The following is a 22,195-nucleotide window of genomic DNA, read 5'->3' as shown; positions in this document are numbered from 1 at the left end:
TACCAAATGAATCCAGTCAGCACAGAAGGGATCCATCCTTCCGTCCTTGCTTATTAAGACGACAAAGCTAAATCTCACCCTACATCTGGGCACACACGCTAGAAAACTTCCCCTACAAATGCATCGTTAGGATCTCAGCTTTATGCTAGCACATCCACTGATTAAGACTCCTAACATCACTAGCACAGCAGTTTGGAAAATGTTCACAGACTGATTTATTTTTTTGAGGGGGTAGAAGATGTACATATTTATAAGGAGATACAATTCCACTGTTTTCCAGAAGCATACAACAGACAGGAATTTACTGGGCCATATGGTCATTATGGTTTTGTCAATTTTCTTCTTCCTGAGTTTCTTCTGTGGTCAAAAAAATACCCTTGCAAGTTCAAACAGAACCTGTGGAATAGCAAACACATTGATATGAATTTTTATTTGATTTAATAATCTTTAAAACAGTTTACACTGTGAATGAGATAATCTGAAAAATAACTACAGCTGGAATGTAAAAGTTACTTGCAAGAAACTGAAGACTAGTCTATTAATAAAATAATCTTGATTCTCAAATTATGAAGTATATAAATTGCACTTGTTATTACATTTTCAGTCTGATAGCGGAAAAAACCCCACTGACCTCGATGGTGATGAGTATTACTATCATCCATTCCAGGCGCAGAGCGTGCTTTTCATTCAGGTGGTTTCGCATTAGGTCTGTCAGCTCCATGCAGTGCTGAAGCTTTTCATTCATTACCTGCAAGAGATTCCAAATACGTGGCAAATCTGGATTGCTTAAGTGGAATGAGACCACTAAAGGAACACAATCCACAGAAGGGCTCACTGAATGGAACTAGGAAGGTGTTAACACTCTTCTGCAAAAGAACAGAAAGTCCTGTAAGGCAACATGCACAAGCAACAGAAGTTTCAATATAAATAAGTCTGTTATTTCAACAGGTTCACAAAAATAACAGAAGTTTAGATATGCGTCTGTGGGTATTAAACAGCTTCTGGGCGATACCTACTCGTGAAAACAGGCACAAGCAAAAGAAGATGCAGCTTATTGGAATGCCTCAAAAGTACTTAAATATTTAAGTTTGCTGTACCACCCAAAGAGGTAGTTTTCATGCTTCTTACTCTGGTTCAGCAGTAAGCATTATGGCACCCTTCAGTGAACTGACCTGAATGATCATGTCAGTAAGAAGACTGCTTCACATCTCAGTTTTTTAACTTGCTTTCTTGCACACATTTCAGAACAAGAATTAAATCTCCTCTTCTCATAACTATTTAAAGCCTAATTTAGTGGCTCAGGAAATACGCAATCCATTCATGTGAGGCAGGGTTGTTAACCTAAACTGGGTAAAAGATGTGAGTGGGTTATGAACGCATGGAAAAGGGAATAGTCCATAGGATCCTGTTATTCTTTATTCAGTTCTACAATTAAAACAGATTCATGAAGCAGTCTGTAACCCTGCTGAGCCAAAGACAGATGATATGTGTGGAAAATTCTCACAACAGTAAGACACCTACCTTAACTCTGCGATTAATGTTGAGAAACTGGCAGGTCTTGTCATAAAGCTCTTCTAGTTTTTCTCTGTCCCAGTAGAAGTCAGGTGTTATTAGCAGGTCTGAACTCAGATTTATACGGTGTCTAAAAAGAATAGGTACTGCAGTAGTTCAAACTTTCTTCTGGTTAATAGAGCAGCAAATATTTACATAGCAGTTAAAAGAATCTGGAAAATTTTATTGTAATTTTAAGTAAAATATGATCAGAATCTCCTTTTGTAGTAAAAATAAAACTGTGGTGATTGTTTAAAATTGCTCACATTTCCTAAAACTTCTCTGAGAGTACCGTACTGTTTAACAGTTTTGAGTATAAATTACTTTTGCCTCACAGGAACATTGCTGCCTTGTCACCTTCCTTCACTTCTGGTATCTGCAGAGAAGTCCTTTAACTATGCCAGTAGCTCGCTGAAGCTGAAGTAGTACATGAATTAAAAGTTACTGGGGAGCTCCTTAACAGCTTGTTTATATCTCAGAACTCTTCAAGTGTGGCTGGTACTGCATGCTGGATATGTGAGCACAGCACGCTTTGCAGAACCAGGCTACTGTCTCATCGTTATAAAGGCTAAAAGCTAAAATTTCCCACCCGCAACCTACTGCTAACATAGATCTTTGGAACTTAGAACATTATTGTTCATCACTGAATGGTCCTTCAAGCAGGGATATAAAATCCAATGTTTAAAATAGGAATTGCTTTTTAAATATACCCATTTCTTCACTGATTTTGAGGCTTTTTGTAAAACAGTGTGTAATCTCTGTATTCTCAATCGCCAAGTTTCACCTGAGGGGGAAAAAACCCCATTAAATTCTTACAAGGTAGCAGTGATTTCCCAGTAAGTCAAGGGCAGAACAGAACTCGCAGAAAAGCTTCACTAACTCTAGGTTGTAGTTAACAGTCCTGCCTGTCCCTGCCCTTCCTTCTGGTATCTTCTGCACACTCTAGTATCTACTGTAATTACTGGTTGTGAGACATGCGTGGCTGGACCCGGGGAGGGAAGAAGGTGTGGAATTTGGCCATTTAGAATATGCTTAATGCCTGTCTCTAGTTGAGATGCCACAGCGTGAGTGGTGAGCCAGTGGGTCCTCTGACTAACGTAAACAGTGCACACAGTCTCCAGCCAAAGAAAGGCTGAAGGAATTCCTCCCCCCGCCCCACCCCACTGTGTTCAGTGTGTATTCTGGTCTTTGTACCATGCCCAACTTAATTTTTAAGTTCTGTGTAATACAATATCTGGGGTGTAACCAAAAAAAGTTACCTTAATGCGAAGAGTTCTCCAATTTTCTGCATTACATCTGCATGAGACAGTTTTACCTTCCTTCGTGACTTTAGTATCTGCAAAGTAACAAGCTTTTTACTGCTCGGTCAAGTAGCACATACTAGTACTTAGGAAGTCTGCAGTTTTACAGCCTGGAGTGTGTATCTGAGTTAAGATCTGAATGCGTATCATGCATATTAACATTTGTTTTGTTTGCTTAGTGCCTGGCTTATCTAGCTTTAAGAATATCACCATGCAACTGTTCATCCAGGTTTTTCAGTAAATCACTGAGTACATCATCAGTATCTATACAAAATCCTGGAGTATTTTCTATAAATGATTTCCTGAACAAGAGATAATTTGTTTTTTCTTCCTACTATTGTTATTTTAAAGTCATGATAGTGTTCTTTTACCTTGACACTACTTAGCCTTTTAACAAACTTTTTCCTTACAACAAACAATGTATTATCATTTCTTTTCTTCATAAAAAAATAATAAAAAGGCTATTTTCTCTTTTGAACCGTACAAATCTCATTTTTATATACTACATCATATGGGCTTTGTACTTTGAGTCTCATGAAAAACTGTGGTTTAATTAATTCACTCAAACTCTTAATTACATTCAAGTTAAAGCACATTACTTCCAGCCCAAGCTGCCACACACTGTGTTTGGTCAGGTTTTTAAAAGCTGCTTGTCCTGTTACTCATACACAGGCAACAGTGGCAGATGACAGTGGTACAACATGGGAAACATTATTCCAACCCTTTAAAGACTAATCGTTTGTTGCCCCACCACTTTGCAGGTGTTCTGAGCTTCTCGCCATTGAGGGCTTTACCATCATATGTGTTAAGCATTCAGCTGCTTTTTCTGTATCCTCAGCTGTATCTAGACTGACCTTTTACAAAGCACAGGAGAAAAGGAGGGGAGAGGTACAAAGAAGACCTCACCTCAGGAATCGACTGGATAGATTCCACAAAGTTATCCAATAATGACTCCCAAATTGCCAGCTTTACTGCAACACAGAGATGACAAAGCAGAACACTTAGAGGTATATATGCTTTCAGTAATCATAACTTTAAATCTGCCAACATGCTGCTTCAAGACATGTTGATACATACAAACATTATCTGCAGAAAGTTACTGTTAGTATTATACAACTGGTGTTCATACATCTACGGATGAATCTGGGTTGGCATTGACACAGCTCTGCATGCAGAACCACCTTGAGCACAGCAGCTCTCTTCTCCAAATGATCAGTTCAGACCCTGGAGAGTTTCTGCTTCAGCTCAAAAGTTGTGTGTTTAAGTGCTCTACTGTATGTACAAAGCCTTTGCAAACTATGTTCCAAGGATACTGGAGATCATGAGCCGTGCTGGAGCTAGGCTGACTTCATGTGCTGCCACTCAAGAGTCTCCACTATGTTTCTAGTGTCCTGCAGAACTCTGCTTCTCCATATTTTTCCCATATTTGATGCAGCATGCTCATACCGTGGAGAGTTAGCTTGTGTAGACGTACCACCTGTACTCGTTGAAGCTAAATTCAAACGTAAGCAATCTCCTGTTTTGTTTTTAGGTGAATATACTGTTCACTGAAGACAGAACTCTTCTAGGGAAGCTGTTCAGCACAGGCAATGGCAACACAAATCCCACTACGTCTTAGCTTGAGCCTGGAAAGGTGTTTCTACAGGAAGAGGATTATAATTCAGGCCTTTGTTCCTTAGCCCACATATTCCCAGACAAGAATGAAGTAGCAACAGATGAAAAATTGACCTTATTCACTCAGAAAAATTAATCAGGGAAGATTTAATTGTCAAAATGAACTCTTTTGTGGTAGTAATCGATAGTATCATCTAGTCAGGACACTGACAGTAAATCCAATGCCAAGCATTTTTCACATTCATCTTTTGAATGCAGAGGCTTAATCCAAGTCAGTGACTTAAATGACATTTAATTTAGCCCCTGAAAAAAAGCCAACAGGCATTTCAGCTATCACCAATTATTTGACAGAGATTGGTTTCTGCTGTGTCATAAATTTTACTTGGACTATACTTGCATCCTTTATTTTTATTGAATGTTATTGAACTGTTTTCCTTTATGAGGTGTATATCTCACACTAACATAAATTGGCACCAATTATCCCTGGGAATAAATTGCTTGTTCTATTATATGTGGCACTACTCTTCCATGCAGTGGCTTTATGAACAGGAAAACTATAGAGAACAGAAGGCTTTTTTTCTCAGTATTTCTTCCTTCGACAGCAAGAACCATTTAGTTACGCTGTACTCCTTGATCAAATGGTGTATCCCTTCAAAAACACGCCCTCTGTTTCTTGGTGTCTCTTCTGTTTAAAGGTGCATTTCCAGAAATACTACAGGAGTTCTATAATTGACCCTAAAAGCACTAGGGGTAGACAGACCAGATTTCCTTTAAAGGTATTTCTGAGGACGGCCTTACTACTGCTAGCTTCTACTCTCACTTCCTACCTCATTTGAGATCTGAAGCAGCAGAGGTGTATTTCCTCAAGCAGCAGCACCACCACTGCTGAGCCTGACCTCTTCCCAGTGCCTCCCGCTGTCTCCTGCCATGGCTAATAAGCCTGGAAAACATTATCTGTGACTCTGGCACACACCTTTGGTACTGGTACACCTCTCCAGCTGGGAATCACTGTGCTACATTACTTCTTTAGCTGACATCTAGATTTTTCTGATAGAGGAAATGATGTCTGGATGAATTACCTAAGATTACTGACAGGTTGCTAATACTGGACTCCATACTCATTTCTATCCTAGAATAGTTCTCAAGGGTGGGGAACAGGATGCTTCAGCAGAATGTATGTCTTTTGCCAAGTATGTTTGCTTGTGTGCTTTGTTCATCTTTGAAACAACTTACATTGAATGAGGTAATTCCAATTTACAGAAAACAAGATAAAACCTTTGAAAACGAATCCTCCCACTGAAGCACAATTAATCGTTACAGTTTCCCTAAACCAAACACCAAGTCTTCTCCAACCTGTCGCTGTACAAGTCCCACTTATAATGAAATTTCACAAAATCTGGAGCGTAGGCTGATAGTACAAACAATATTGACTTACCAGAAAGACAAAGGGCATTTGAAAATGCAAATTTCTGCAGAATAACTTCTTCACTATCCAGCTCAGAATTTAACAAGATTTCTCCTTTATGAAGCTTTGACTGACCTCTGTCAAAACAGGATTGAAACATCTTCACTGACTAAGCCACCAGCAAAGGGACATTTAAAGAACAATCAACAATGCAAGAAAGGTTGGTTGGTTTTTGGTTTTCATATAAAGCACGCCATGTCCATACGGGTATCATCCCCATCCTTGCATTTTACTCATGTTCAACCTGACAACAACCAAATCACTGAAAATTAGTTCCTCAGTCTAAGACTAATAGAACCAAATTTTCTAGGTTTAAAGGAAACTGCAGCAAGCTATGATGGTAACCACAGCATTACTATACACACACACAGGTAACTGACAGTAAGCAGGATGCTGGCCTCTCTCCTGCTCTCTATTGTCTGTATTATCTTTATGTTTCTTTTTTCCTTTTCTTCTGTCACTTATCAACACTACTCCCTCCCTGCTATGATGTTACTTTCCCTGAAACCTCTATTGCACAGGGGGCCAGGAGCAAAGAAAAGGGGGCATGAGAGTCATTCAATATATCATGTCAATCTCACTATGAAACTTTCATAAACACAATGGAGTATGTCAGGAATCACAAATTACACAACTGGATAGTACCTGCAGTTTTCAAATGGCTAGTAAAAAACAAAAACAAACCTGTCCTCTTATCAAGTTACCTTAAATAAGGTCAATCTCATTAGCTCAGTTCCTAGTGTTACAGTGTCCTGTCTAGGTGTAGTTTTTTGGTACTGTTGGAAAACTACAGATAATTTATATAATCATTTACACTGAGAAATATTTCTGTAGAAATCATCTGCTCCCCATGATGAAAAAACATTATTTAACAAGGCAAGACAACTTGCCACGTTTATCGTTCCACGGTATTCAAGTTACAACTTTCCTAGGAAGTGAAGTATGTGCAGAATTCCATCTTTGTAAGTGAACCTAGAGGGCACTAACGAAAGCTTATGTAGAGGATCCTCTTTAAAATCAGACTTGTCTCAGTAATGTGTATTTTTCTGTGAGGTGCATAGTTTCTGTTTGGGACTGCTGAAGAACATGCTCAGTTGTGTGGGCACGGAGCTTTGTAATTTACAGAATCTACTTCATAACCAAGTCACAAAGGCCATTACTTGCAAGTTTAGCGGTACAACAAAATTTGTCAATTTAGATTTACTGTTTTCTCCTTTCCTTATTTTACTCATTTGAAAAAAAAAAAAAGAGTAATATTTTTTAGTAGTTGCTTTTGCTTGAATTTGTTTTAGGTGTCTATTAGCTTTTATATAAAGAGTGCCTGAAGATACTTACTCTCCTATTCTATAGTTCATCTCTTCATTCTCCCAGTGGACTAGTGCAACTTCATATGGCTGAATTTCATGCTGTTCTAGCACTTGCATGACATTTTTCATCTGAGAAAAAGACAATTGCACACGCAGGAATAGTTACCATGCAGTATACTAGCACTCTACAAAGATCTCGCATCTAAGAGGCTGACGAATACAACTCTTTCATGCTGAAGTTATTTAAATAACTAATAGGTGTGCTAAGTAATTGAAGTGACTATGAACACCTTTTACTTCTGAAGCTATTCTGTAGCTGTGTGGAAGGATTTGTGGCTACGAACAACTGCAAGGCATCTGCGAAGACTGAAATGTTATTTAATGTCTACATATATGAAACATGGCAAGGATTAACCACAGCAGTGGTAAAGGCAACGCAGACATATTCAGTATTGTAACAATGAGCTGTACAAGATTTTGGCAGATGTCTGAGTGTGGGAATGAATCTTTAGGATAAGTACATCAGGTCTCTGTTTCTGTCAAAATTACCTGTTTTCTGCTAAAATCAACAGTCTTGTTTCAGCTATCAGAGGTTGGGATGTATTACAGAAATCCTTTACCACTACAGAAGTCTGTAAAAGTGGTTTCAGCTGCCCACATTCCACCCTGTGAACAGTTAAATGTACAATTTTACTTGCAAAAGTAATCTGTCATTTTATTCTCAAGCACGCTAAAACCTGATGCAGGAAGAGCGAGCCCTTTTCTCTTACAAAACTTTCTCCTCTGACATCTGACTTAAGATCCCTCATCCTTATTCCCTTCTATGTGCTACAAGGCTCCCTCATAAAAATAATTTTGCAATTAGAACAAATTCCGAACTAGAAAAAGCACTCACCTACAGGTTTTTAAAAGGCATTTAGCTACACAGCAGCCAATAAAAAAAAAACAAACAACAAAATCCAATACACTTTTGATGCCTAAAATCTTATAAGAGGTAAACCTTCTACTAAGTCATACCTAAAACAGTCTTCCAACTGAATATTAGCATGACTAGTACCTGCCATATATTCCAAGTCTCATGGTAAAAAGGGTATGAAAAATTATTTTCATTTTTTAAGCAGTGTCTGCTGTTAGGCCAGTCACCTCAGCCAACCAGCTCTGCTGTATCCAGGGACAGTTCAGCAATGCAAACCCTGCTAAAACAATGGCAGAGTTAACAGCCAATCCACAATGTAGCATGCCAGACTTCAAGAGTGTGTTCGCTTGGATCCAGGTGCTCTAGCTGGCTTTGTGAAGTCATTACAAATACATGCTGTGAATAAACTAACCATCCCTTCCAGAACTACAACCAGCTCAGGCTTCCCTAAACATTTAACAAAGCTGTACAGACCATAACTGATTCTGTGAAATTCATATGTCCTGTTAACATGTGTACTTCCAAAGTTCTACCACTGCTCTGAATAATGAGAAATTGTATTTCAGTGACAGTTTTCTTTTATCTAGTCAGAGTAATCCAAAGGCTTCCATTGACTGATGTGAGTTTCTAGGCACAGCCTCGTTTTATAGAAGGGACTACCTGTGACACAGTACATTTAATGAGATGAGATGTTCTGGATTCACTAAATGGAAACTCTTGCTATTAGAGGCAATCGCGTCACACAATTTCCTTTTAAAAAAACAAATGAAACTCCACCTCAAAGCTAGTTTTGCTTTTTGCCCTTGCTATTTTTGGTGAGGAAGCTGTTGCACAACCTTCCCACTCAGGTATCTGAAAACAGTATTCTACATTTTAAATTCCTATTCCTGAGCAGTCTGTAGTTATTGCTACTTCTGTTAAGTGTCTGTTAGTTTAAAATATTTTTTTCTTCTTTTAATAGTCATTCTGGAGCACTTTTAAAAAGCAATTTTGTCCATTCACAGTGATTCTCTACGTTCTGTTTCACTGAATTACTTTCAGTTTCAGTTCTACAGATCAGTTTGGGGTTTTTTTGTTTCAGTGCATTAAAACATGTGCATAAAAATGCCTCCTCTATTTGAGCAAGTTGTTTGGAAGTTAATACTTTGACTATGAGTTCAATAAGTAGAAAGAGGCAGTTTTCCTCTTCTTTTATAAATAAAGCTAGCAAGGGACCAACTTACTAGTACTGACAAGAAAAACGTGGTATCAAATTTTCTAAGGTACTTAAGAACGTACAACAAAAGGTTTTTCAGAGTACTCCAGTGGGTAGAGGTGCCCAGCTCATTAAAATCAACAGGAGTTAGTCAGCTAGTCTCCAGTAATACCTGTGAATCAGTAGTGTAGTTACAGCCATAGCATCCTAAGCGTGCTACAGGCAAGGTTTGAAGGGAGAACTAGTGTCTTTTTGTAGGCCAGCTGATATAGTGAAACCCCCCAAACCAAGACAGGAAATCGGGAACATTTCAGGTCTGAAACAGAAAAAGTGAACTTGAATCCGGAAATTGTTCATGTCTGGCAACAACTGCTCTGTGTTTTCATTTACCTTAATGAAAATCCTCCTGTGAACTTCTGTGCATCTCAGTATTGTCTACTTAATACACCATTTAATTTCTCATACTCTGCCTACAGATAAGATTGACACTTTTTGTATCAGGAATTCAGTTTGATTTAACCACAGTCATTAAAAAATTAATAAGATTAAAAACATTTTAAGTAACTATAAATATATTCATAAAGAGGTATGCCTGTGGCTTACCTCTTGGTCAGCAAAGAGCACCAAATTATCATAAGGGGTATGTCATTTCAATATCAACATACTTTAACAATTATGCCAACCAATAAAAATCTTCCTTCAGGAAAATTGCTAACTGTCAGAAACGCAAAACGATATTAAAAAGTTGCTAACAAATTTTGTCTATTTCAAAGTTATCCAAACATAAGTTTTGAATAGTTTTGATTTAAATGGAATAGAATGATTCTTTTCTTCTAACACATCTTCCATTATATTAGTGCCTTTCAAACAACCATTCACAGGTTGATTTTTCTGACCCACTTCTTCAGGGTGTAGAGCTGCAAAAAATTTCTTTTAGTCAGTCTCACTAGATTAAAGTTTCATATTTTTGGCCTTAAATGGAAAATGTTACCCACTTTGTATGTTACACATATATTTACTCATTTTGTGCAGAAAGTCAGGTTTCAAAGGTGATACAGCAGCAACCCACACACTTGAGGGCAGCAGCAGGCAAGCACCTGTACTCATCAGAAGAATCAGGCCTTTTCCTTCATGGAGAGATCCAAGCTCCCATGCAAAGCCCAAGCATGCTGAGCTTTGTGGGACTGACAGAGCATCTGCTTAGGAAGTTTCAACAAACAGTTTTGCTTTACTTACACTTTTCTCTTCCACATTCCAAAACACAACAGCCCCTTCCCTGTTAATTCAAGGAAAAACTGAGGTGTAATTATACTGTTTTAAATCTATTTCAATGCAATACTCAAACTGTAGAGTGAGTGCCAATTTTTGTCATTGTGAATCAAGAAACATAATACTACCTTTACAAAATCTACATAACAGTTGCTTTTTAACCATGCTTTAATGAAGAAAACATGAGAAGTTATTTTTTAACTATTTAAATAATTCTGATTTTTTTCTGAATCGTTCTGATTGGACAGTTAGTTATTCCTTGAGTTTCATGAGGTAGTATGATGCAATGATCTAGCAAGCTGCACTACTTTCACACCACTGCTATTAATAAAATAATATTTTGGGCACGACTTATAGCTTACCTGAAGAAGAAAATCATGCCAGGATCACCATCTTTTGCAGATTTCTCAGTACCAATCACCAAAACGTTTGCTGCATCTAGTTTGAAATAAATGAAAAAAAATCAATTAATCAAACTTCTAAACAGGATAACTATAAGCATATAATTCCAGTTTGACAGTTACATGCTAACATGTCAGTCAGCCCCATATTTTATTTTTCTGATGGAAATGTTTGCCAGGAAACAACTACAGTATCAAACTACACTGCTGCTCTGAAGTATCACATTCTAGACAGACTCAGCTGCTATGCTGAACTTCACTGGAATCTTTAGTTAATGAAATGTAACAGTTTTGAAGAACAAAAGACTTAAAATTGATGCAGGGCACAGTAAATAACCAGGAATAGAATACAGAAGTGGACACACAATGTGACCGAACTATGGAAGTTGCCCTCAGTTGCAGAGAAAGAAATTACCATTCAAATCTGTTTGCCCAGAAGATCTTTCTCTTTTCTATATAGTAAGGGACTAAGCTACACTCAAACTATGCTGACTTTGATTTGACAGTCAGGAAAGAACATAATCCCAAGACAGGAGAGGGTATACCTGCATCTTCCTTCCTATCAGGACAGTGCTTTTGAAACAAATCTTCCAGCCACCCTCATTTACCACACTTCTCATGTGCACTGCAGAACAGTGGCACAGTATACAAACTGGATTTTTTTGGCATTAAACTGAAAGAGGAGCTGAGCTCCAAAAATGCAGCCGTGGTCCTCCAACCACTAATGGACATCTGTTAAAAAAGACCAGACTTGAGCTCATGTAAGTAGAATGCCTGAAAACAAATGTGGACACTGACTTCTCAAAACAGGGTTTTATTTTGTTCCTTACAGGTCTGCTCCACTGTACTACTCACTAATATAGGTAAAGTTTTAGAAGTCCTGATGTGGTTTTAACAAAGGTCACTTTCCAGCATGACTTATTTTGTTGCAGAATTAGTGTAAGCTAGACCAGCAAAACTCCCTACTTCAATTATAAAGCAAGACTTGGCTGAGAGGAATTTGCACGGTCTAACACCTAAGCCTTAGAAAGTTCATCCCTTCGCAGAAAGCTCACAACTCAAGGGACAAGGCATCAAATTCTGCCTGTGTACAAATTCTACCCTCTGTGTTACCGCTCGAGCCACAGAGGACAGGTAGACTATGGCAGCAGAGAAAGACGACTAAGTATCAGATATGTTTTTGCTAATACCAGAATTAAGACCACACAGTTGGTCTGTATGAACTCTTTAAAGACTTTTCTTTCACTTGCTGTTCCAGCTCAGAAACACATGATTTGATGAATCACTAGAGCAAGTTTTGGGTGTGAAGTCTGAGCTCACCATAGAAGAAATATCTGTTTTCTCATTTGCCTTTTCAAATATCACCCTTATCTTTATTTATCCATTCCAGCCAAAACATACACAATTCAAGAGAATTTGGTCCACTGTAAGTGGAGGTACAGGATCTGCCTCTAAAACGTTTTTAAAGATGTCAAAACCAAGTATAATGCTTAGGAAGAACACTACAGAGCAACAAATCACAATTGCTGATTTAGATTTCTATGTGCTAATATTTTTTGATTTTCCATGATTCAGTGTTTGAGTTGGTAATCAACCACTGCCACATGCACAAACCAACCACCACAACACATCACATCTGCTGGCACAATCCAACATCCTTTCATCATTACTTCCTCCAAGCTTTTGATAAACCGAGTATCATGAGGGGTCTAAAACACAATCATGAAGAAATGAAAGTACTGGCAAAACCCACACTCCCAGGGTAAAATACTAGCAACAGCAATGTTTGCCTTGCGATAATTCACAGTCATGCCGGGGATTGTACAAAGTTTCTGTCCCAAAGCTGTGACACCAATGTTGGTTTTAATACAGAGAAACTACAAAGGAACATGAAGCCTATGTTCTAAAGCACCTTGTCTTTCCATGTTCATCTTTCTGAGCAAGACGATCATTAGTATATCCTGTGTTTGAAAGAAACCACTGGAGTATTACTGCAGTTGATTATTAAGTGTTTGAGAGGTAGCCAGATATTTGATAACCTCTAATGAAATTCCCATAAACACTATCATTCTCTTAGCTTCATATAATCTGTTCATGGAAAAAAAAAAAAAAAAAGCATTCTACTGCCAGTGTATGAAAATCACAGCTGTTCTAGGGCATAAGATGCCTTAAGCTATAAAAAGCTCCATTTGTTTTTTTTCTTGTAGTACACTTCAGCTATTTCCAAGCCATACTTTCCCAAGTCTTCACTTTGTATGGAAACCAGAACCAATTATTTTGCTGAAGCCTAGCTAAGTGAAGTATTCAACAACTGCTGGGATGTATTTGGCCCAACAACAACAACAACAACAAAAAGTATCAGTTGCATTCTCTTTACTAGAACTAAGCATTTATGTATATATATTTTCACTTCTAATCTGTTGGCAAGATTCTCTCTTGCATGCCTTTCTCTCTAACCGTCAGTGATTTACATTAATAGAAGTGTGTGTATAGAAAGAAGATGCAACACTTCAAATTACAAAACTGTTTTGACAGCTGAAGCAACTACAGTGTCACATTACTAAAAGATTAATTACAATAAATGTTCAGAATTTGTTCAGTTAGCAAATTTCTATAGAAATTCTTTGTATCTCAAAATTTCCAAATTTATTTTTCCTGTATGCATCTAATTTTTCAATACTTTTAGTGTAATGGTAATTTTGGGAAAAATTATCATAGGTTAACAGTAAGTGCTGGTTATATTGCTATTCTGAAAGGTTTAGTTGTATTTTTTTAGGCAAATAGAATTACTAAGGAAAGCAGTATTTTTATAGGCAGTATGATATATTCCAGGGTACTACCAGAGTAAGAATACATGAAATTACAAAAATTATGTACCTCACCCATAGTTCATTTCCCAAGTATAGCATTGCTTTTAGTATGTTTCAAAAATCTACCTCTAGGCAAACTTCTTATTTCAACATATCCATGTGAAGTCAGGTCATGACACAGATTACCAAGATGATACTCATCTGCTGTTGCAAAGGCTGTGCACTGCATCAGATTCTGTGCCAAAGGAATAAAGATTGGAGTTAGGGCAAGGCTGAAGCAAGATGTTCATAAGACAACTGTCTCAAATTTATCGTGAGTGACATTTTTCATTTATTTAGTCCTTCCTATGATACCGTTGCCATGCTGTACAAATACTAATGAGATTATTTGCTCCCTGTTAAGTGGGGAAGCAAATCACAGACTGAGATCAAACCAGGTGATGTAAGTTGCACCAAAAAACTTTGTGATAGAGCCACAAAATGAACCCTTCTTCCCTGAATACCAATCAAATGCTTTAAGAGTAAAGATACATTTGTTACTGCTCTCCCATACTACAGCTTATGACATACTCGGCTGACCACTGAAATCAAAAGCAAGACACCTCAATATGAGCTTTAACATCTATATTTTAAAGATAAATGGAGTTCAACTATCCCAGCCTGCTTATTGAGCAGAAGCTCCAACCACAAACATCATGCTCTTCCACACACAGAGCTCACTGCCCAGGTTAGCTCCCAGGGTACAACCCACTGCAACATCACAGAACAGAAACTCACAGATCTGGGCCGGCTGTAGGTGCTGCAGATCTACAGTGCCCCTCCTGAACTGAATCCTGCACTAACAACATGGTCTCCACTGACACCACAGCCAATGAAGATACAACTGCCAGAGCTTGTCTCAGTATTCCACAATCTTAAATAACTAAAATGCCATATTCAAACAAATAACTGGAAAAATTATACTGACTTGCAATGAGACTGACTCATGCATGGCAAAGAAATCAGAGTCATCTGTGTAAAGATTTCCTTGATTAATCAAAAAAGGCATAATAAACTACTTTGTAAATTCTACTACTCATTTTAAGTGGATTCCTTTGTTCTGATACCATGTATGTCCCATGATAATGTTTTTCAGTACAATGTAGTGGAAGATATCCAGAAAGCAATGTGTCTCATTGTGTATCAGTCAATTCCCAGCTTTTTGTAACTAATACAAATGGGGATGTAACTAACAACAAATGAACAAAAGAACTGTACTCATCTGCAAGCATTTATACCCACAATACACTTCAATTTAAAATCCAAATTATATTCTCACATCATTCATACACAATCAAACATTAAGGCTTAAAAAGGTGTTCTATTCCTCGGGGGGGGGCTGTTGCCGGTCATCAGAATCACAACCACACACTTAAACCTTCTTTTATTTTTTAACGTTAACATTCTGTTATCACTTCCGAAGCTCTGCTTACACATCATAATTCAGTGATCACTAACAAAAAATAAACTTTAAAAGCAATTACAATATTCAGTGAGCAATTCTGTAGGCATATTTCCATGACTGTGCTATGAGGCTGAATTAACAGTGGAACAAGACTGTTTTAAAGTTCTCTTGGTGCAGTACATTTGAGAAGCTGCATTATCACAATTTCATCTGTATAAATCCATTCTCAGTCTCTAAACTGCCAATGCAATTTACATATTCTAAATTCTTCCAGAAAGCTCTGGTTATCAGAAGTGCACATGGTCTGCCATGAAACTCTTCTGTCAAGAGGTAAGGGAGCAAACTCTATCTTCTAGCTAGTATATAATCTGAAAATCTCTATCCTGCTCTGTGCTTCCTGTAGTTTATTACTTGTGCTATTGTTCATTTCAAGGCAAGTGCATTACAAAACATACTCTGTCTTACTGCTGCAATTTTAGTTTCAACATAAAGACTTTACATTTAGTTAGAACCAGAAGTTTTCTGCTAAGACTAAGTGCCTGGAATAGCATTTTGGATATGCACTAGTTTGGTTTTTCTGAAATGTACTCTTTCAATTAAATTTTTAGTAAAATCTTGTTTGATGGGAAACACTAAGATTGGGTGTAATTTGAGATTAAGACACCTAAAATATACATGTCCACAGGCACTCTAGATGTCTGAGCTCCCACAATAGCTGGTGGAGATATAGCTAAAAAGTCTATACTCTAATGAGTGATTCAGCTAATCCTGAAATAGATGTGTTAACTGGCAGATCCAACCTTAATGCCATGCTTTCTGTTATGTCACTGTCACCTGCAAACTTCAAAAAAACCCAGAATACAACAGCTGTACTGGTGCTAGAAAGAAACTCCAGCTACTCACCACCCTCCTGCTTTCTGCCTACAGCTGGGGCTTCACTGACATTCTATTCAGAGCACAGCAACAGCTATCCTTAGGAGCAGCCAACCTAAGTACCATAACAACTCATTTTCTGTACCCATTGTGCCCACAACAACTGTTTAGGCTCATAAATCTCCTCAGCCTATCCCTTCCACTTTAAGCATGCAAAAATTTTTTAAGAACGATAACCTGTAGGACGAAGTTAAACCCTTATATCACCACAGGAATCAGTCTTAACCTTAAGCATAGTGAATACTACATCTTCACTTGAATTTCAAGCCTTTTGTATACTATATGAGTGTATCATTGAAAATTAGCTCAGGGGCTTTGCATGCCATCAGACCTTACAATTAACTAAACTGAGTAGTGGTACTATTCACGGATAGACTGACTAAACCAGTTAAGTGCTTTCAAGTAACTCCTCCATCGATCCTGAAAAACTGGTCTTACAACCATTTATCACTGCCAGTGCTCAGCATTCCGCCTATAAACAGCCCAGGAAGGCCAGTGCCGGGGAGGGGTGCGAAGGACCTCATTCACGGACTGTTCTGCCAGAGAAAGGTGTCAGATGTCACGTCCAGAGATCATCTGAGTTCATCTAAGGAAGAACCTTAGGAGTGGGCCTAGAGCTGGTGTCTCAAGGGGCAGACGGGGAAGGAGAAAATGCAGCTGCCTGTCCTTAGTAACGACCCTGGAAATAAGGCCAGCGTTACTGGAAGGCTCTCAGTTGCCTTCACAAATGTGCAGGAAGGCAAGATCAGCTTTTTCGACACCACTATTTAGAGAAAACTGATGGCACGCTGAAAAAACCTCAAGGGTTCTCCATTTGCCCTACTTCTATTAGTCACCTTGCAAAAATCAGCAACACCTTTAAGTTATTTTTCTGTACTACATATCTACAAGGAAATACACGAACAGGTAAAAAAATGCTTATTGCAAAATACTGTCAGCCTGCAGTCAAGGTGACAGCCTGTCTGTACCCCTGTAGATGGGGCTATATATCTGACAAAACCACATGGGGTTTATTCAAAAATAACAAATGTTTCTGTTAGTCTGAGTTTATGTGATTTCTGGCACAGCATTTTGCCATGTGGAAGCTCCCTCAGAAAGTATATTATTATTTCAGTATATCAGCCAGCATTTTCTGTTTCTCCACAATGGAGGAAAGTAAAAACAGCAGTGCATATTACTTGCATACATATATATGAAAATGTCAAACAAGGAAACTGCATTCTACGTTGCCATTTAAAAGCCTCAAGAATCTAAAAAAAAAAAAGTCACTTCCATTCACAAACAACACAAAGAAGCAATCTCTGAATGCAATGTTACAGCACGAATAACAAGTTTGAAACATGCGATGTTTCAGGACTTTTCTTCACTTTCTTTTTTCATAGCAACAGAAAAACACAAGTGGGAACAAAATTGTCTGTAATGGAGTCTTTATGTTGTATTACAGCATACTTCTGCTCATCGTACAAAATATTAAAAACAGAAGCTCAGATGACAAGAAGTCAAGCATTACAACTTCCGTTTCTGTGCTCACATTCAGTACATCAAGTAGTAAACCACATTTTGCAAAGTGGAAGCTATTTCTGGAAACACAATACTTGTTTAATCTATAATACTATTTTATTAATAATACCTTGGAACTCAGTTGTAGTAGCTTGAAGAGAACAGTGACACTTTTGACACTGGGATTTTCCTTGTATATTGTGTATTCAGGTATGCTTAAGGTCTGCCTTGGCTAGTATTGAGGCTTGCAAAAAACTATCTAAGGAGAAACAGGCACAAGTATGCACTGTTCAACTTAATCATATCTCATTTTATCCCAAACTGCTGCTGCAGTCACTCTGTGGATGCAGAAGTCTAGAGATCAAGGTGCTATGTCTACACATGGAATAATCTTCCCCAAGTAATACCGTCTAATCTGCACCTACGTTTACCATCTGAAACTTAATACGAACATAAACTTTATACTATTTACTTTCATCTTGGTTTCTGTTTGAGTGAAGCCTTAAAACTGAGTAGAATTGGACCAGTAAAGGTACCTAGGAGAAGTTAAATTATACTGAAAGCTAGACTTTGTTTCTCAATATTAAAATGTGATTTGAGAGCACTGGTTAAAATTATTTTTAATGAATTTTGTCTTTCCACTTTAATAACCACTTACCTTCCCTCCACTTTTGTTTACACATTGCTAGTAAATCTCCATTTTATCTTCAAAATACCTGACACACTAGTTTCTACCAAGCTTGTTTCTGTTTGCAGAGGTCCAGTCCCTTTGTGGCCACACTAAAGTAAGTAATGAAATCCTCCTCATCAAATAAACATGCTAATTTAATTAAAACATTAATCTAAACCCAAATCTGAATTAAACTGATGAAATTCCCTTAATGTTACACAAACTGTAAATTTTATACTTTACCTCACTGTCTGAGAGTAGTGGCTGGTTAGTCCTGGAAGGCTGCTTGGTCCTTGGTGCCTTCGGTGGCCTCTTAACTGGCTGGTTAATGTGTTTTGGAATAATTTTACCAGCTGATACAACCGAGTAAAATCTTGATGATGTGTTCCTAAGATTTTTAATATGCTCTGTATTGGGGTAGTAATCTTCCATCATCACCACACCAAAATGTTTCCAGGATGGAAAAGAAAACTCCCCACTCCGGTAGCAAACATTTTTTCGCAAAGCTGATAGATTTCCTTGGACCAATTTCCAATTTTTGACTTGCACACATTGACTTGTCAAACAAGGGGAAGCAGTTTTCAGAGCACACAAATTCCAATACTTTGCCCTTCTGTGAGATGTTCTGTCAACTTCATTATCCAGCTTTAATAGAGGACGTCCAGTTTTATTAAAGTTTTGGCATGGGCATACTGTTGTTAAAGCGTAGAAAGACCTAGTCTGAAGGCGCAGAAATTTCAGTCTCATTGCTTCACTCAGAACTGTATTTAAAACAAACAAACAAAATCAGCCATCAATGCTTTGGAAAGAAATATTGTTTTCCCCTTAGCCAAAAGGTGACCCATATTCCATTTGCATGTGTTAGTAAGCACATAAACATTGGTGGGATTAAACTGCCTTTTTTTTTTTTTTTTTTTCAATGCTATGGAAATACTCCAATTAAGATCACAACACATTACTGAGCTGCATGCTTGCAACACAGGGTGAAAAGTAGAATTGGTTGCTATGTCAACATGTAAGCAGGCATCTTTTCCTTCTGTTGCTCATTCTGTGCAGCAGTCTGCACTCTCAGTAACCCCACTGACAAAATTACTCATGAGCCAGCACACACCTTAAAGAGGACATCAGACCCTGTGAATCATTATTTTACACATAATAAAAACAACCATTCGATTACTATATGACTGTATGGGAATGTCACCTACAGAATACACACACTGATCAGCGTCAGCTCAAACTGTTGTATTGCAAACAGCCAAGTATGGATCCAGCTCCACTCGCCTGTCACGAGCAGAGCGAGAGCCGCGTCGATCAGGTTACAGTCTTGATCCTGCTAGTACATACTGGTGCAACAGGGACCACAAGGCCTGCCTGCAGACCGACCTGTGCTGATGGAAACACAAGTGTTCTTATTCTGTTACTCCAAATTAACGTCAAGCTTGTTATATTTATGCTACGCTGTATGAGCTAATCAAATGAACTTTAAAAGTATTCACAGACAGTAGACTGAATACCTCAGTGGGTGTGTTTCACTTGCTGAAAAATCCCAGTGTCAAGTCCCTGCCCCCATCTGCTTTTGTCCCTCGGGACACAAAATCCACCTTCAGCAAGTCATTAGTAACAAAAAAAAGTCACTAAGTTTCATAGTTTGAAAAAAATGCCAATTTCAGAATATTCTTCAAAATCTATATAAGGAAGGATCTTCAATACCACCCATACACTTAATGTAATAGTTCAAATAAGCATTGTCTTGTGTGAACAAATCATTGGGTGCCAACTGGAACAAACCCTCCATCTTGACAAGGATACCTAGATGCTAGCACAATACATGCACAACTTGGAAAAAAAAAAACCAAACCAAACTTTACCCTGACATTAATGGAAGGGGAATAATCTAATTCTGGTAAAAGAGGCATATAATTCTACAAAAAAAAAAAAAAAAAAAAAAAAAGGGAAAAAGGGACATAAACCACCTTTAGGCTATCACAAATAATCCGTATTGGGCATATTTTCTATGTTCTTCAGTTGTAGCTTTTTGACAACCTTTAAGCCTTCTCTTTGCATCCTTATTAGAATACACTAATTATTTTCATTTTAAACTTGTCCTGTATTTAAAAAGCAACCCAAAAGACTCTGTCCAGGACAAGGCACATTTATCTTTTTAAAGGCCTGTTACCTCTAGATAATCATGAGAGCTGAAACACTCAGCAACTGCAACCCAAAGTGGTTGAGAGTCAGGACAAGGGGATAAGTCTCTGATAGCGTGGAATAACTAGTGAAAAGACTCACAAATGCCAGGTACTCTCCTGGCCAATAAAACCTTGTGTTGAATCACAGCGATCCCAGGGGGGATCTTTAAAACTGTACAGGCTTACAGCAAGCTGTAAAGAAGTAGCAATCACGTAGACTAAATTCCATCGTGGAGCCTTAACGCCAGGTTTGTAGCAGCTGAGGCACCCAGCCGGAAAGGGCGGAACAGAGCAACTCAAGACACAGGCAGGACAAAGAGCTACCGCAAGGCAGCAGGCGCCATCTCTGAGCAGCAGAAACAAATCTGCGCTTTATTTCCCAGTCTCTTTAATACAAGACACACTTTATTCACGCCCGTTGCCTTTCCAGACGCGAGTCCAAGCTTACTGCGGCTAAGCCAGCAAGATGTACGAATAAAACTGGGCCCATTCTACCGGCGGGCGGCCCGGCCCGGGTGCTTCCTGCGGGCCTCACAGCGGCGAGGCCCAGGCCTCACCCGCCGCGCTCCGGCTGCGCGCGGGGCCCCGCCCGCGGAGTACTGCCGCCCTGCGCCCCGCTGCCTGCGCGCACGGCTCCCGCCCCGCCCCTCCCCGAGGGACATGGCGGCGGCGGCCCCTCTCCCATTGGCTGCCTGCCGGGGGGGGCGGGAGCAGGCTGCCAGGGAGCCAATCGGGAGGAGAAGGCGCCCCGCCATGGCAGGAAGCGCGCCGCCAGCACCGCCCCCGCCCGGGGAGGCACCCTGAGGCGCTCGGGCCCCGCCCCGCCGCGGCGGGCGGCTGACGGGCGCCCCTGGCGGGTGCGGGGAGGCGCCGCCGCCAGGCCGTGCGTCACCGCGCGGGGGGACCATTCCCCCCCCGCCCCCGTTCCGGAACGTTCCGCTTCCGCCGCAGCTGCGCCACCTCCGAGGAGCGCTCGGCCGGGAGGCTGCGGCGCCGCGGTACCCGAATACGCGGGGGAGCGGCCCGGCAGCCTTCCTGCTCCGGCCGGGGCAGTCCGGGAGCGGAGGAAGGGATGGAGCAAGAGACCGCCCCCGCCTCGACACTTCAGGCTCTTTCTCACTCCCGAAGCTGCCTCCCCCTGCGCGGCCTGTAGCCGTGCCCGCGGGGGACGCGGGGCCTCCCCCTCACGGCCGCATCAGAGCCGGCGGGAAGGGCGGGCGAGGCCGCCCCGCCTCGCTCACGGCCTCCCGCGGGCGCTGCGGCAAGGCCCAGTCCGTAGGCGGCCGTGCCACCGCCCCCCTCCCCCCCCCGCCGCTGCTCCGGGGGCGTGTCCCCCCCCGCAGGGGCTACAGAGCCCCCCACCCGCAGCACCGGCTCCCATCGCAGCGCCGGTCGGCGGGGAGCTGCCGAGGGCGGGCGGCCGCCCCTCCCCTCCTCTCCTCTCCCCTCCTCTCCCCTCCCCGCCGCCGCCGCCGCCGCGGGAGGGGCGAGGCGGTTCCCGCCGCGCGCCAGCACTGACCTGGGGGAGGGGGCGAGCCGCTCTCCGCCGCGCGAGCCGCGGCCCCGCCCACCGCCCGCCGAGCCTCCGCCAGGGCGCGCGGGCCGCCAGGCCCCGCCCGCCGCCCGTCGC

General features: G+C 40.4%; 1 protein-coding gene across 3 annotated transcripts; it reads right to left on the bottom strand.

Annotated features, from left to right (window-relative positions):
- Positions 1-191: 191 nt before the first annotated feature.
- On the bottom strand, positions 192-22,193 carry RMND1 (required for meiotic nuclear division 1 homolog). Of its 3 annotated transcripts, none has more exons than XM_074896553.1 (12): positions 22,085-22,193; positions 18,620-19,137; positions 13,956-14,064; positions 10,981-11,056; positions 10,586-10,625; positions 7,267-7,367; positions 5,902-6,008; positions 3,759-3,823; positions 2,811-2,887; positions 1,522-1,642; positions 632-748; positions 192-396 (listed from the first exon to the last, which is right to left on the bottom strand). In XM_074896553.1, exons 2-12 carry the CDS (start codon positions 19,121-19,123, stop codon positions 364-366), a joined length of 1,350 nt encoding a protein of 449 aa, XP_074752654.1. In that variant the 5' UTR covers positions 19,124-19,137; positions 22,085-22,193; the 3' UTR covers positions 192-363. The 3 variants fall into 3 exon arrangements, 2 of the variants coding, with proteins under 2 accessions (XP_074752654.1, XP_074752655.1); XR_012632862.1 differs by lacking the exon at positions 192-396 and adding an exon at positions 1,173-1,346 and having other exon boundaries at positions 630-748; XM_074896554.1 differs by lacking the exons at positions 7,267-7,367; positions 10,586-10,625.
- Between the last annotated feature and the right edge of the window lie 2 nt (positions 22,194-22,195).

The sequence above is a fragment of the Athene noctua genome, chromosome 1, assembly GCF_965140245.1.
Source record: "Athene noctua chromosome 1, bAthNoc1.hap1.1, whole genome shotgun sequence".
NCBI lineage: Eukaryota > Metazoa > Chordata > Aves > Strigiformes > Strigidae > Athene > Athene noctua.
Note: the sequence above shows the minus strand (reverse complement) of the source record. Positions and strands in the feature narration are given on the sequence as shown.